General features: G+C 40.2%; 1 protein-coding gene across 1 annotated transcript in view; it reads left to right on the top strand.

The window, feature by feature from the left end:
* Positions 1 to 16,872, top strand: part of MIPEP (mitochondrial intermediate peptidase) — a gene marked incomplete at its 5' end in the record, with an annotated part of 213,250 nt that overhangs the window by 36,028 nt on the left and 160,350 nt on the right. The window contains 5 exons of the mRNA XM_082246681.1: positions 5,028 to 5,091; positions 6,331 to 6,513; positions 12,179 to 12,335; positions 14,667 to 14,715; positions 15,324 to 15,384. Of these exons, the coding sequence (XP_082102807.1) occupies positions 5,028 to 5,091; positions 6,331 to 6,513; positions 12,179 to 12,335; positions 14,667 to 14,715; positions 15,324 to 15,384 (514 nt within the window). The remainder of the gene's footprint in view (positions 1 to 5,027; positions 5,092 to 6,330; positions 6,514 to 12,178; positions 12,336 to 14,666; positions 14,716 to 15,323; positions 15,385 to 16,872) is intronic.

The following is a 16,872-nucleotide window of genomic DNA, read 5'->3' as shown; positions in this document are numbered from 1 at the left end:
CTAACTCCTCCAGGATGTCACATCAGTACTTGCCAGAAGGTTTGCTGTTTCTCCCAGCACAGTCCCAAGAGCATGGAGGAGATTCCAGGAGACAGGCAGTTACTCTAGGAGAGCTGTACAGGGTCATAGAAGGTCCTTAATCCATTAGCAGGACCGGTATCTGCTCCTCTGTGGAAGGAGGAACAGGATGAGCACTGCCAGAGACCTACAAAATGACTTCCGACCAAATAATCAGAAACCGACTTCTTGAGGGTGGCCTTAGGGCCTGACGTCCTCTAATGGGCCCTGTGCTCACTTCCGGCACCATGGAGCTCGATTGGCATTTGCAAATGAACACCAGAATTGGCAGGTCCATCACTGGTCCCTGTGCTTTTCACAGATGAGAGCAGGTTCACCCTGAGCACAAGTGAAAGGGTCTGGAGAAGCCGCGGAGAACACTTTGCTGCCTGTAACATCGTTCAGCATGACCCCACACACACCTCCAAGACAGCCACTGCCTTGCTAAAGAAGCTGAGGGTAAAGGTGATGGACTGGCCAAGCATGTCTCCAGACCTCAACCCTATTGGGGCATCCGCCAAGCATGTCTCCAGACCTAAACCCTATGGGGCATCCTCCAGAGGAAGGTGGAGGAGCCCAAGGTCTCTAACACTCTAACATCCACTAGCTCCATTATGTCGTCATGGAGGAATGGACGAGGACTCCAGTGGCAACCTGTGAAGCACTGGTGGACTTAATACCCAAGAGGGTTAAGGCAGTCCTGGAAAATAATGGTGGCCACACAAAATAGACACTTTGGGCCCAATTTGGACATTTTCACTTAGGGGTGTACTCACTTTGATGTCCAGCAGCTTAGACAATAATGGCTGTGTGTTGAGTTATTTTGAGGGGATGGCAAATTTACACTGTTATACAAGCTGAACACTCACTACTCTACATTGTAGCAAAGTGTAATTTCTTCAGTGTTATCACATGAAAAGGTAGAATAAAATATTCACAAAAATGTGAGGGGTGTACTCACTTTCGTGGGATACTGTGTGTGTGTGTTATGTGTGTGTTGTGTGTGTGTGTATGTATATGTATATGTGTGTGTGTATGTATATGTATATGTGTGTGTATATATATATATATATATATATATATATATATATATATACACACACTGCCTTGCGAAAGTATTCAACCCCCTTGAACTTTGCGACCTTTTGCCACATTTCAGGCTTTAAACATAAAGATATAAAACCTGTAATTTTTTGTGAAGAATCAACAAGTGGGACACAATCATGAAGTGGAACAAAATGTATTGGATATATCAAACTTTGTTAACAAATAAAAAAACTGGGCGTGCAAAATTATTCAACCCCTTTACTTTAAGTGCAGCAAACTCTCTCCAGAAGTTCAGTGAGGATCTCTGAATGATCCAATGTTGACCTAAATGACTAATGATGATAAATAGAATCCACCTGTGTGTAATCAAGTCTCCGTATAAATGCACCTGCACTGTGATAGTCTCAGAGGTCCGTTTAAAGCGCAGAGAGCATCACGAAGAACAAGGAACACACCAGGCAGGTCCGAGATACTGTTGTGGAGAAGTTTAAAGCCGGATTTGGATACAAAAAGATTTCCCAAGCTTTAAACATCCCAAGGAGCACTGTGCAAGCGATAATATTGAAATGGAAGGAGTATCAGACCACTGCAAATCTACGAAGACCTGGCCGTCTCTCTAAACTTTCATCTCATATAAGGAGAAGACTGATCAGAGATGCAGCCAAGAGGCCCATGATCACTCTGGATGAACTGCAGAGATCTACAGCTGAGGTGGGAGACTCTGTCCATAGGACAACAATCAGTCGTATACTGCACAAATCTGGCCTTTATGGAGGAGTGGCAAGAAGAAAGCCATTTCTTAAAGATATTGATAAAAATGTTGTTTAAAGTTTGCCACAAGCCACCTGGGAGACACACCAAACATGTGGAAGAAGGTGCTCTGGTCAGATGAAACCAAAATCGAACTTTTTAGCAACAATGCAAAACGTTGTTTGGCGTGAAAGCAACACAGCTCATCACCCTGAACACACCATCCCCACTGTCAAACATGGTGGTGGCAGCATCATGGTTTGGGCCTGCTTTTCTTCATCAGGGACAGGGAAGATGGTTGCAATTGATGGGAAGATGGATGGAGCCAAATACAGGACCATTCTGGAAGAAAACCTGATGGAGTCTGCAAAAGACCTGAGACTGGGACGGAGAGTTGTCTTCCAACAAGACAATGATCCAAAACATAAAGCAAAATCTACAATGAAATGGTTCACAAATAAACATATCCAGGTGTTAGAATGGCCAAGTCAAAGTCCAGACCTGAATCCATTCGAGAATCTGTGGAAAGAACTGAAAACTGCTGTTCACAAACGCTCTCCATCCAACCTCACTGAGCTCGAGCTGTTTTGCAAGGAGGAATGGGCAAAAATTTCAGTCTCTCGATGTGCAAAACTGATAGAGACATACCCCAAGCGACTTACAGCTGTAATCGCAGCAAAAGGTGGCGCTACAAAGTATTAACTTAAGGGGGCTGAATAATTTTGCACGCCCAATTTTTCAGTATTTTATTTGTTAAAGTTTGAAATATCCAATAAATTTAGTTCCACTTCATGATTGTGTCCCACTTGTTTTTGATTCTTCACAAAAAATTACAGTTTTATATCTTTGTTTGAAGCCTGAAATGTGGCAAAAGGTCGCAAAATTTAAGGGGGCCGAATACTTTCGCAAAGCACTGTGTGTGTATATATATATATATATATATATATATATATATATATATATGTGTGTGTATGTATATATATATATATATATATATATGTGTGTGTGTGTGTGTGTATATATATATATATATATATATTTATTATTAAATTTTGATGATTATGGCTTACAGTTAGTGAAAACCCAAAATTCGGTATCTCCAGAAAATTAGAATATTACATAATACCAATAAAAAAAAGAAAAAAAAAAAGATTTTTATTACAGAAATGTTGGCTTACTGAAAAGCATGTCTATGTATGGTATAGTATGCACTCGGTCGGGGCTCCTTTTGCATTAATACTGGATTAATGCAGGCGTGGCGTAGAGACGATCTGCCTGCGCTGACTTTGGACTTGATAAAACAGTGGACCAACACCAGCAGATAACATGGCTCCCCAAATCATCACTGACTGTGGAAACTTCACACTGGACCTCAAGCAACTTCGATTCTGTGCCTCTCCACTCTTCCTCCAGAATCTGGGACCTTGATTTCCAAATAAAATGTAACATTTTTCAGTTAGTGATGATTTGAATCGACACAGCCCTCTCTACCATGAAATTTTAGAGCACTTTATGCTTCCCTCTGCTGACCAGCTTTATGGAGATGCTGATTTCATTTTCCAGCAGAACTTGGCACCTGCCCACACTGCCAGAAGTACCAATACCTGCTTTTAATGATCATGGTATCGCTGTGCTTGATTGGCCATTAAACTCATCTGACCTAAATAAGTAAAACGGGCAAAGATGTGCTGATCATAAAATGGGGATTTGCTGCACTTATAATTCCTGAATAATGGAATAAATAATTAAAAGTGAAAAAATGAAAGTAAAGTGCGCTATCCAAAACCTACATATATATCATCGGTTAGAATCAATGAATGGGTGTGTGAACAACACTTACCGAATGGTGGTGTAAAAAAAATAGTGAATAAAAGACAAAAATAAAATATTTGACAGGTGCAAAGCATAATTCTATGAAAAAAGAAATCATGAACCTGCATATATGTCATCAACTATAGTGGATATGAAGCAATTACCAAGTGATAAAGTGAAAAAATTGATTGAAAATTATTGGATTAAAAAATCCAAATCAAACATAAAATATTTAGCAGGTGCATAATATGATTTTAAACCATGTGCACATATTCCTATAAGCGGTTAAAACAGTGATCGCATTCCTGAATTGTGAAGTCGGGTGATTTAAGCTGCTTGCCTGCAGCTTGCTGGTAAGCGGCCATTACCTTTTTCAGAGATATCCAAAGCACTCGGATGATTTATATGTCAGCCTCCTACATATGTCATTGAGTAGGATTGGAAATGGGACTTATTTAGAACACTTTTTCTGTGAACCCATCACTGTTTTAACCCGCTTATAGGAATATTTGCACACGGTTTTAAATCATATTATGCACCTGCTAAATATTTTATTTTTGGTTTGGTTTTTTTAATCCATTAATTTTCAATCAATTTTTTCACATTATCACTGATTATAGTTGATGACATAAATGCAGGTTCAGGATTTCTTTTTTCATAGAATCATTATACTTTGCAACTGTCAAATATTTTATTTTTGTCTTTTATTCACTATTTTTTACACTACCATTCGGTAAATGTTGTTCACACACACATTCATTGATTCTAATTGATGATATATATGTAGGTTTTCGGTAGCGCACTTTACTTTCATTTTTTCATCTGACCTAAACTATATAGAGAATCGGTGGGGTATTGTCAAGAGGAAGATGAGAGACACCAGACCTAACAATGCAGATGAGCTGAAGGCCGCTATCAAAGAAACCTGGGCTTCCATAACACCTCAGCAGTGCCAGAGGCTGATTGCCTCAATGCCACGTCGCATTGGTGCAGTAATTCATGCAAAAGGAGCCCTGACCAAGTATTGAGTGCATACTATACTGTACATGTACATATTTTTCAGTGAGCCAACATTTCTGTATTAAAAATCAATTTTTTTTTTGGTCTTATGTAATATTCTAATTTTATGAGATACTGAATTTTGGGTTTTCCCTAGCTGTAAGCAATTAATCATCAAAATTAAAAAAAATAAATGCTTAAATTATATTAACTCTTTGAGGATATTCTAATTTTAGGAGATGCATCTGTATATATAGTACAGTGATGGATTTTGTAAAGTATCTTTCTGCTAATGTGAAGAAGGTGAAAATTCTGTACCATAGTAACTTGTGTTTTTCTTTTTCTTTTCTTTTTTTTTTAAGACGAGTAGCTGAATTGTTTTTATTTGATTTTGAGATCAGTGGAATCCATTTGGATCGGGAGAAGGTAAACAGTGCTTTCTGCATTACTAAAAACCATTGTTGTACACTACAAAATTACCAAAAATAGCTTAGGAGGTTTCCCATATAACAAATAACCCAACCTTTGTGTTCAACTTTTTAGATTCTGTGCTACTTTTTAAAGTAAAGCAGTTGATCTATGTATTGGTACCTCAAAGGGTAATTTTCATTTAACTGACTAAAAAAAAAAAAGTAATATATTGCAGCTTAGTATTCCTTAAATGTGGTTTATTCATTTTCAGTTTTTTAGCTTTTTTCCTTTTCTTTTACCTGGTTATCTGACCAGTAACACACTTCCTGTTTTATGGTGTCTCAATTCTTGATGGAGGAGCAACAGAGACACCCTTAGACAATAGCTTTGTCAGTTTGGGGAAAGGGTGGTATTCGGTGTACATACAGATTTAGATGCACTTCAGGTGGGAACTGGCCTTATCAGGTGAAAATAAAGGGGATAAAAGACCACAAAAGAAACAAATGCAGCTACTACATATAAGGATTGGTAAGCAGCAGTATAATAATTTTTTGTTTCTGGGTTTAATAAAGTATTAAGGTAAATGAATAAATACATCCTTAAAAAACATAGATGTGAACGTTTTACCCTGCGAAAAGGATTTACAATTCTGCCTGGTCAGTCTTGTGAATCACACACATCTGTCGTATTGCATACACAGGGAGATGACTCCACTGGTTTCCTCTTTCATCTCATAAGAGATCATAGGCATTGTCCATTCAGGAACAAGCTCCATCACATTGGCAAGGGTATGCTCCCACACACCTGGAACCAGTGCTCTGTTCGAGCGGTGAGGGGACAAATTAACAAGGACTGAGGAGTGTAGGATGCTGGGGTGTAGGGGGGCAACCGGGGGTCAATGCCGGGAGTAGATAATGTGACAGAAGTTTCCAGCTAACTGGTGATGCTAAATAACTGTTATTTGAGCAGGCTGAAAGGTGAATCAGGAATTTTTTAAGCTCATCCAGAATAGTCATCTTTCTGACTATGCAGTATGGCAGAGGTGTGCAGATCACAAAATTGGCTGAACAGAATTACAAATCATTTGGCAATTGTAATATAGCACGCACGCACCTTCCGATTTAAAGCATTGGACATGTTACACATTCACGTTACTTGGCATTAAAAAAAATCTGTACATATATCTGTTGCTAGGTCCCTGTTCCTGCGTTTGTCATGCTCTAAATCTAATATATCAGTGTTTTTTCTTTGCAGCGTCAAAAGGCCGTCAACCTGAATGTTGTCATTGCAGACCTGAGCAGTGACTTCCTGCTGGGATCCAACTTGCCCAACAGGATTGAGATTAATGCTATACCTGATCACATTCGCCCTCACTTTGCCTGGGATGGAAAGTACCTACAAATCAGTGGCTTGTATGCAGATTCTCCCAGTGATCTGGTAAGCAGAGAGTAAATGCTTATTGCAAAAGTTTACAATTACATTTTTAAACCTTAGGCACTTCTATGCTCTTTAAGAAAGAGATCACAAGTGGCAGCCACTCTTTACTTTCATGTAACACAAGCCATAAATTAGTGCCTGGAAGTCAACATAAATATAGACGCAGCTCTAAGGCCCCTTTCACACTTGTGCGACTTCAAAGTCGCACGATTTTACCGCGATTGTGACGCATTTTTTTGCCGGAATTTTGCCGCGATTTTGATGCGAGTTTGACTGGGCTTATAATGTCTTTTCCTCAAAACGCATTAAAATCATGCCAAAAGTAGTGCAGGAACTACTTTGAAGTCGGTGTGACTTCAAGTCACACAGATATGAATGGGGCTCATTGGAAATAATGGAGAACGACTTGTCATGCGATTTTGCAGTCCCAAATCGCATGACAAGTCGCACAAGTGTGAAAGGGGCCTAATGCTTCAGCCTTAACTGAGGGTTAGGGTAATGCTTTATGCTTTGGTCTCTATAAATGAAAAATATTGAGAGGATCATGGAGTCATCCATTGCTTAACTCTCCTTTGGCAAATTATAATTTCGTGACTGTCATGCTGAAACTTTGGCTTAAATGGTTTCTAAGTCCCTGACCTGATGCAAGTATAGGAATTCTGACACTCATTTACCGTATGCTAGCTCTGGATCTGTTACTCAAAATGGATGAGAAAGAGTGCCTTTGTGGGGTGTGGAATCTGAAAAAGAGCACACTCTTGTAATAGTGACATATAGACATCAATGATTGGAGAGACAAATTGTGCCTCCATAGCAATGTCAACAACTGGGCAGGACGATGCAATGCTGGGAGTTTTTTGGGCAGGCTCCTGAAGGAGGGGTGAAAATGGAATACAGCAATAGCAGTCAAGGTATTAATTATTGTTCTTAGCAGCACAATTATTTTTTTAGTCTACTGGTGCCCCTTAACTGCATTCAGTTTTTGTTAAGTTTTGGATGGAGTAGTGAAGGGTGTAATTTCACTTCATCTCTCTCGGGAGATATTGAACAAGCTTGCTGCTGGATAGACCTTCATTGTTGTTGTTCTTTCGACTATTAACTATGGAATGTTTTAGAGAATATTTTATTAACTCATTACCCAAACCCTCTGAGGCCGAAGCCACTCCAGGAGAGCATAGAGCTCTGTGATAGTGTCCTTCTATTTTGGAAGAGTTCATTGTCATTTTTTGCATGCTATCAACAGCAAATCTGTGCATTGAGTCATCCTGTGTTACACTAAGGTTGCTATTGTAAAGTGCTTGCAGGGCCGCAGTATAGCATTTGTTTACTTTCCTGTTGTTTCTGTTGTAAGATCAATGTATACTTTTTTCCTCATACAAATTGGCACAGCAGCACCTATGGATGTTCCTGTTATTGCATATAATTTGGATTCCATGATTCCACCACTTTTAAATCCTAGATTACCTACCCTGTAGTCCAGTCCAGTCACGTGATCAGCTCCTCTCCGTCAGCTAGCATTAGCTTCAGGAGAAGGAAGGAAGAGCCGTCAGTGGATGGCCCACAGTAAGCCCATGGGTGACGTCACCGCCCTGGCATTCCAGCCATTGTCAGAGCACTCCCTCCTCTCCCCTAAAGATTTTGATGGCTGACACTGGGAAGGTAAGGTGACCAAACCAGAGCTCCCTGAAAATAGGTAAGTATCTGCATCTTTCTTCTACAGGGTAGTTAATATACAGTATCTCACAAAAGTGAGCACACCCCTCAATTTTTTGTAAATATTTTATATCTTTTCATGTGACAACACTGAAGAAATGACTTTGCTACAATGTAAAGTAGTGAGTGTAGAGCTTGTATAACCGTGTACATTTGCTCTCTCCTCAAAATAATTTAGCACACAGCCATTAATGTCTAAATCGCTGGCAACAAAAGTGAGTACACCCCTAAGTTAAAATGTCCAAATTGGGCCCAAAGTGTCAATATTTTGTGTGACCACTATTATTTTCCATCATTGCCTTAACCCTCTTGGGCATGGAGTTCACCAGAGCTTCACATGTTGCCACTGGAGCCCCCTTCCACTCCTCCATGACGACATCATGGAGCTGGTGGATGTTAGAGACCTTGCGCTCCTCCACCTTCTGTTTGAGGATGCCTCACAGATGCTCAATAGGGTTTAGGTCTGGAGACATGCTTGGCCAGTCCATCACCTTTACCCTCAGCTTCTTTAGCAAGGTAGTGGTCCTCTTGGAGGTGTGTTTGGGGTCTTTATGTTGGAATACTGCTCTGCGGCCCAGTCTCCAAAGGCAGGGTATCGTGCTCTTCTTTAGTATGTCACAGTACATGTTGGCATTCATGGTTCCCTCAATGAACTCCCCTGCAGCCCCACTCATGCAGCCCCAGACCGTGACACTCCCACAACCATGCTTGACTGTAGGCAAGACACACTTGTCTTTGTACTCCTCACCTGGTTGCCGCCACACACATTTGACACCATTTAAACCAAATAAGTTGATCTTGGTCTCATCGAACCACAGGACATGGTTCCAGTAGTCCATGTCTTTAGTCTGCTTGTCTTCATCAAACTGTTTGCGGGCTTTCTTGTGCATCATCTTTAGAAAAGGCTTCCTTCTGGGACGACAGCCATGCAAAACAATTTGATGCACTGTGCGGCATATGGTCTGAGCACTGACAGGCTGACCCCCCACCCCTTCAACCTCTGCAGCAATGCTGGCAGCACTCATACGTCTATTTCCCAAAGACAACCCCCTGGATAGGACGTTGAGCATGTGCACTCAATTTCTTTGGTCGACCATGGCGAGGCCTGTTCTGAGTGGAACCTGACCTGTTAAACCGCTGTATGTTCTTGGCCACCGTGCTGCAGCTCAGTTCCAGGGTCTTGGCAATCTTCTTGTAGCCTAGGCAATCTTTATGTAGAGCAACAATTCTTTCTTTCAGATCCTCAGAGAGTTCTTGAGGTGCCATGTTGAACTTCCAGTGACCAGTATTAGAAAGTGAGAACGATAACACCAAATTTAACACACCTGCTTCCCATTCACACCTGAGACCTTGTAACACTAATGAGTCACATGACACCGGGGAGGGAAAATGGTTAATTGGGCCCAATTTGGACATTTTTGCTTAGGGGTGTACTCGCTTTTGTTGCCAGCGGTTTAGAAATTAATGGCTGTGTGTTGTTATTTTGAGGGGACACTAACAGATATACACTGTTATACAAGCTGTACACTGACTACTTTACATTGTAGCAAAGTGTAATTTCTTCAATGTTGTCACATGAAAAGATATAATAAAATATTTACAAAAATGTGAGGGGTGTACTCCCTTTTGTGAGATACTGTAGGTGTTAGAAGGGGTCAGGGCAGTTTAAAAATGGGATTTAGTTTTATCCCGAAATTACACTTTAAGCTTTTCTCTTTATTTTTTAAAGACTGTATGGCCAAAAGCTTGTGTATGCCTACTATATGGCCAAAGGAATGTGACTTCAGGTGTTTCCAGCGAAGACAATTGTGTGTTTCCGGTCTTGTAGCAAAAGTTTGGGGAAATCCCTTTATGTTCCAGGCCCCTGTGCACAAAACCAACTCCATAATGACAAGTTTTGAAAAATTTGGTGTGAAGGAACTGTAATGATTTACACAGATCCCTATGAAAACAAGGGGGAATATGTATGTGGGACTTAATACACAGATCCCTGACATGAAGCCTACTAAACAGAGCAGGCTCAAATCTTGTCAAAAGACCTACCAGAGGAATTAATACCCTCAGTTTTGGAATAGCTTATTTAGGTATAATAGTCAGATTTTCACAAATACTTGGCCATATATCCGTGAATTGTATTAAAGTGATACTAAACGCACTGTCATGATCCCTTCTCTTTCTGTATGTGGATGATGCTACTGTATTTATTTTAATTTAAAAAAAAATGGTAAGTACCTTTTTCCTAATTTATATACGGATATTACATGACCCAGCCCTTCCCCAGCCTGTCTGCAGGGAAACAGTGGTCGCAGGAGCTTCTTGTCCTCTGCTGCTGGTCACATGGTCAAAAAAAATAGCCTTTGGGACACAGAAAAATAAATGATCAATATAATTAAACGATTTTAAATTGTCATTCAAATATTTGAAATGAAATCTTTATTATTGTTGGGGTCGGCGAAATCTGCTAGTTAGGCTGCATCACACCTCTCCAGCCTGTGTCTTAGAACAACAGGGAGGTGAAGCCTCCATTATTTCACAAGTAATGCCCTGCCCCCACTGTGTTTAGCTGGTTAGTGGGCATGGAGGAGGGAGGGAGCGGTCTGTGTATACACCCCAATGTGTGACTCTATAGTCACACGTGCTGCTCAGATGTGATGGGGAGGAAATGCTCAGCATAGAAACTCACTGAAAACTGAGCATGTGCATTAGCTGCCAACAGTGCTCTGCAAAATCCCCCAACTACAGTGGGGATATGAACAGGAGGGGGACACAGAGAACAGGCAGGATCAACCAAGTTTTCTTGCAGAAAACAAATTTCATAGTGACAGAGTATGAACAACATGTGATACACCGTTTGTTGATCGTTTTTAATTATGTGGATTTAATGACATTTTTATTTTGCACTTTAGAAATTGTACAATTTATTTATTTTTTCTCGTGGATTGAGACCTAAAACAAATAAGGACTGAGTATAGATACACTAGGGCCCAAAGGATCTTAGCTACAACCACCATAGGGCTGCAGTAAATCATGGAAAACGGTCCAATTGTTCAAGCTGTGCACCAGCCTATCCGTTCACAAGAGAGAATGCTTTTGTAGCCATTTGTTGTCTGATAGGACCTTGCCAGTACATACAATGCCAGTGTCCTGTGCTTATTTCAGTCCATATTAACCTCAAAGTAATTGGTAAGGGGGGGACTTTGTCTACAGCACCTTTCTTTCTTTAACCTCTCTCTGACCTACATACTGTATACTTTTCCATTAACACATTTCTTGTAAAGTCCCAAATATAGTTGCAATTGGTTTTGTTTAGCATTGGACTCCTATCCCTCTGTAGCTCTACAATTAAGCCCCAGTAGGAGCAAAGCATGTCAGCAAGAGGAGCTGTAAGTGTTCTGAAACAATAGTTCGTTTTTAACTTTATAGAAGCAGTGTGTGGGTCTCTAACTCACGTTTGCAGACTACTACCATTGTTTTGACCGTTGTTAACATGCTAGAGGCAGACAGGACTCTTGTCTTTCTCACCATCTCGTGGGTACATATGGATCAAGATATGGCCTGTTCAGCAGGGACTGGCCAAATTCCAATCTGTGCGTAGCCCTCCCTGTTCAACAGAAGTTGATCAGTAGATCTACTATTGACGAATGGGACTATTGGAAAAATTACATTCAATCAGTTGCAGCACTAATCAGTGTATTCTTACAGAAGAGGAGTCCTGGCTGTCAGAATATGATTGCACAGTTTAGAGGATTCCTCCATCCACCTCACTTATGCGAACAGGAGAACCCATTCATTTTTTTATTTTCCCTCAATTTGCAGTCTGAATGGAAAAAACGTAGCATTTATATCTAGCTTTAGTTATGTGTGAACCTATTTTTGCATCACTGCTTTTTAACATGTTGCTGAAGTTAAGAAAAGTTAGTAGCGTTGGTTCACTTTTTCTTCTTTTTTTTAGGTACGGGAAGCGGCCTACAAGATTTTCCTTTACCCAAATGCCAGACAGTTGACCTGTTTGGAGGAATTGCTCAGTAGTAGGAATGATTTGGCCCAGCTGGTTGGATACCCAACATTTGCACACAGAGCGCTTTTGGGGACCATAGCTAAAACTCCAGGTAAAGTGGACTGCTAACCCCGAAATGAACACCAGGAGTGATTATTACATCAAAGTTGGATATATTAATATTAGTTACTTTTTAGCAACCAATCAGCATTCAGACTTTGACATACCTAATCTGTGGGCATCTGATTGATTGATTTGGTTCAATACAGTTGCACTTAAAGAATAAGTTCACTTTTTAAGAAACAAATAATAATTGGAATTTTTTTTTTGTGAGCTCTGAACCAGCGATCAGCAGATTGCAGGTCTCCCTCAGATCTGTCAGTGTTTCTGTGTATAGCGAGTGTGTATCAGCGCTGCTCTTACTACATAAAGTATGTGATTCCTAAAACTAGGCCGCTGCTGATATAAGGCAATGTGATCCTTAAATGAGTAAATGGTGTAAGAAGTATCAGCGCTGCTCTAGATAGCAAATAATAAATGTCAAGTGTAAATACGCAATCAACAATAATATGTGCTTGTGCTTTGAATTCATTTGTGCAGATCACTCCGTGCTCCCCTCCTGTGTCCCTACTCGCCAGACAGATGGGGAAGTAATGCATATATTGCATTTCAGCATAGAGGGTATCACTTTGCCATTTTCTTAATGATTGGTTAATCCCTAAATAGAAGGTTCTCCCAATGTTGACTCTCCGGTGCAAGTATGTATGAAATCAGAAGAAAGTCTCCATAGTGTAAAATCGTATGTTTATTCTATAAAACAGAAATAATCCACTTGCATATAGATAATGATCATATGCTGTTGTCAGTCCGTGGAAGAGCGCCGCCTCGGCGTGCGTTCCACCACCAACCGGAAATGATGTGTGACACTAGATTCCTGCTTTACGCGTTTTGCCCCTCCTACTGGGCGTTATCTGAAGCTTAGCTGAGAGTAATAATTTTAGAGCTAGACCTCCTCTTTAACTCTACACAGGTAACCTGTAAAAATATTTTCAAGCATTTTTAAGTACAAGATTACACAAATACCGTGTGACATAAAAAATTGCAAGGATCGCCATTTTATTCACCAGGGTCTCTGCAGGAAAAAAAATATATAATGTTTGGGGTGGGGATTCTAAGTCGTTTTCTAGCAAAAAAATACAGATTTTTATATGTAAACAAAAAGTGCCAGGAAAGACCTAGAGCTGAAGTGGTTAAATAAGTTAAAGAACCATAACCTAACAGAAATACGCAGGCTCATTTTGCTGTCTGGGTTGATTATTCTGTAAGCTTTGACCTGGTACAGACATGCAATGTCAGATCTCTTCATCTGCTTACTTGTTCTACTTGCGCGCTTTTAAGTCAGCATTAGAGCCAGCAAGTAAGAAGCATCTTCACAAGAGGACAGCAGTTGCAGTCTCTGCATTTCTATCGTTATAGGTTTCCTTTAAAGTGAAACCTTGCCCAGACTATGCATGTTGAAGTGTTTTGATATTCTGAACAAGCAGTAAAAGCTTGCGGAGATATTAAATTGATTGTAAAATCTTTTTAATATATAACAAACATGTTATACTAGCCTGCACTGTGCAGTTGGTTTTGCACAGAGCAGCCCAGATTCCTCCTCCTTTTGGGTCCCTCTTCAGCTCTCCTTGCACCTTCCCTCCTCTTGGGTGCCCCCACAGCAAGCGGCTTGCTATGGGGGCACCGGAGCCGAGTCACAGCTTACAGACACGGACCTGCGGCCCGCCCCCTCTTTTTCCTGATTGGCTGAATGATTTTGATTGACAGCAGTGATGGCCAGTCACACTGCTGTCTCAGCCAATGTTGAGGGGAGTCCTAGGCAGCTTAGACCCTCCTACAGCATCGCTGAATAAAGACGGGCTCAGGTATTAGGGGGGCTGCTGCTTTTTTTTATCTTAATGCATAGAATCTTCTGCCTTTACAATCCCTTTAATTTAAAAAATTCACATCAGCGGCAGAGAAATCGCAGCTTTTTTCCTGAGAGCCAGCCCTTTAACCAGCGGGTGTTTCTAAGCTGAAATTGAATAAAACCTGAGTTTTGCGTGTTTTGTGATCTTTGATCTTCGCTACTTGTAGTGAGATGAAAGCAGTAATCAAACAATTGAAAGTGTTAAACAATCAACAGTAACTGAATTTAAACATATTTGGGACAAATCTAGATCTACACTCGGACTAAAAAGTTTAAAACAAAATGTAAAAAAATCGAGGTAGAAGTGATGGACTACTTGGTCATTTTCTGCCATCACTTTTTATTTGTTTCCTGCCATGTAGACAGTCTTACTTTTTCACTTTAGGTCTACTTTACCTTTAACCACTGTTGGTTAACTGTGACAAAGGCAAACATGTTGCACTAACGTTTTTTTTTTTCCCCTCATATTCTTGACAGAGACTGTGATGTTATTCCTTGAAAAATTATCCAGCAAATTACGGCAGCGGTAAGTAGTTGTAGTCTGAATGAAAATGCAAAGCATTTACCACTCAGGTAATTTCTGTGAAGACTTCTCTGGAGTTGGTACTTATCTGTATGTGGTTTAATCGTAATCTGCTAAAAATTCTGTACACAATGCGGTGGGAGAAAAAGAATGTAGTCTGTAAAACCGCATTGGTTGCACTATTCCCACATGGGATCACAGGTCAAAACTTTTTAATCAGTTTTATATTTTATGCAAAAGTTTGAACTATGCCAGAGGAATTTACAATCTAATGTGAGAGTTATTCAGACACACCTACCTTTTGAGGCTGAAAGTTGAATACCTACCTATATGTTTTGGACAATAGCGGGGACTTAAGGCACCTAAAGAGACTGCACAAATTAGAAAATTGAAAGATATACATAATCTCTTATTAGGGATACAACCCAATAAACCAACAGCACAACAAGCGCTAACAACCAAGCAACCATGCTACTTTGTTCAAAGTAAAATGTATTTATCATGGAATAAAAGTAAAGAAAGGATTATTTATGTGATGTTTGAGTTTAGTTGTTAGCATGTCCATTGTTTATACACCTTGGCACACTGCTAATTTTATTGTATGTTTTCAGTACCTTGAAAGACTTTGAAATGATGACGGAGATGAAACTAAAGCTGAATCCCACGAACCCGGTAAGATAGAAAGTTGTATTTGGTTGATATTGCTCCAGGGGACTCCCTTTATACATAATGCAGCTACTGTGCTTCTAATAATGGAAATATCCTACATTGTTTCCATGCTGTGATTGTAGTAAAGCAGATGTAACTGTTCCACAAACATTTTACCTTAATTAATTAGAAACTAATGTGAAGTGCAGGCATTTGCCTTACCTCTACCCTGCAGATTCCAGCTGCCATGTTTCTGGAGCATGTTAACAGTTAAAGCTGAACTCTGGGCAAGCAACTAAATACATTGTTAAAATATAGCACTGTTAACTGTTTTACCTGCCAAAGGATTTGTATTTCTGTGCTGCCAGTTTTGCGATCTGGACAGCACAGCTAGGTGTTCTGCCTCCACTGCAACACAGATCTGGAACACACCCCAGCCCAGTGATTGGTCAGTCAGTGAGCAGCAGCACTCTGAGTCCACAGCTCCGCCCACTATGCTTTCTCAACCTGATTGTGCAGGCAGCATAGGTCGATTGGCTCATATTACTGACCTTCCTTCTGCCATTGGGAGTGCTGCTTTACTTGAGGTATGGCAGTCTAATATCAGGATTAATTCAGGTAGTTATATAATTACAGTAAATAATTCTTTTTTATGAATTGAGAACTGCAATAAGTGGAGTTCAGCTTTTATGTGGAGTAGTGGAGAGATAGAAAACAAATACTAAAGTCCTGTTCATTATTAAAAAAGTTATGAAATATTTTAGAAGATATTTCTAGTATAAAGTTCTGTCTTTCATTTTTGTACTGCCATTCTAACAAGATTCAGGCATTGGGGACAGATGATTGAAGTACCTAGTCTAATAAGCAACAGTGGGCACAGACTGCTGTATAGTGAATGGCATTTTCACCCTTTTGTCTAACTGCTTCATGCCCAGGCCATTGTAAAATGACGTTCGGGGGGAACCCTGTTGTTCTGGGAGGATGTCATATGATGTTTTCCCGATAATGTGCCTCGTGCGGCCCCTCTGGGCTGTGGTCCAGCGTAATCTGTCGCCGCCGGTACCATGTGTTTGCTTTGACCAATCACAGCAGATCACATGACGGTTGTACACAATGAATGGCTTCCTTTCATACCATTCATTGTATACATTTGTGCTAGCTGTAATTGGTCATAGTGATCATATGGTACAGACAGGGCCAATCACAGCTCATTTGTACCGTGAGATTGGCTGTGGCTAATCACAACAATACACAGTGCCTACATATGGTCATTTAGTAAAATATGTGCTTATAGCATTGAAATTCACTGCTACAAGCAATCCTAGTATGTAAAAAAAAAAAAATAAATATCCTGAACTTCCCAGAGTGGTATAATGTTATTATCGTATTATATATAAACATACTTTCATCAGTCAGTGTCCCTGGTCATCGCCACACCAGTTATATGATGAAGCTGTACTGCACTGCACTAATGACAGTATTTTCGTTTATTTAGTGAAAAAAAAAAAATAA

This window comes from Pelophylax lessonae (assembly GCF_965119305.1).
Source record: "Pelophylax lessonae genome assembly, chromosome: 2".
NCBI classification, from domain to species: Eukaryota; Metazoa; Chordata; class Amphibia; order Anura; family Ranidae; genus Pelophylax; species Pelophylax lessonae.
The sequence above is the reverse complement of the archived record's forward strand: the minus strand, read 5'-3'. Positions and strand labels throughout refer to the sequence as shown.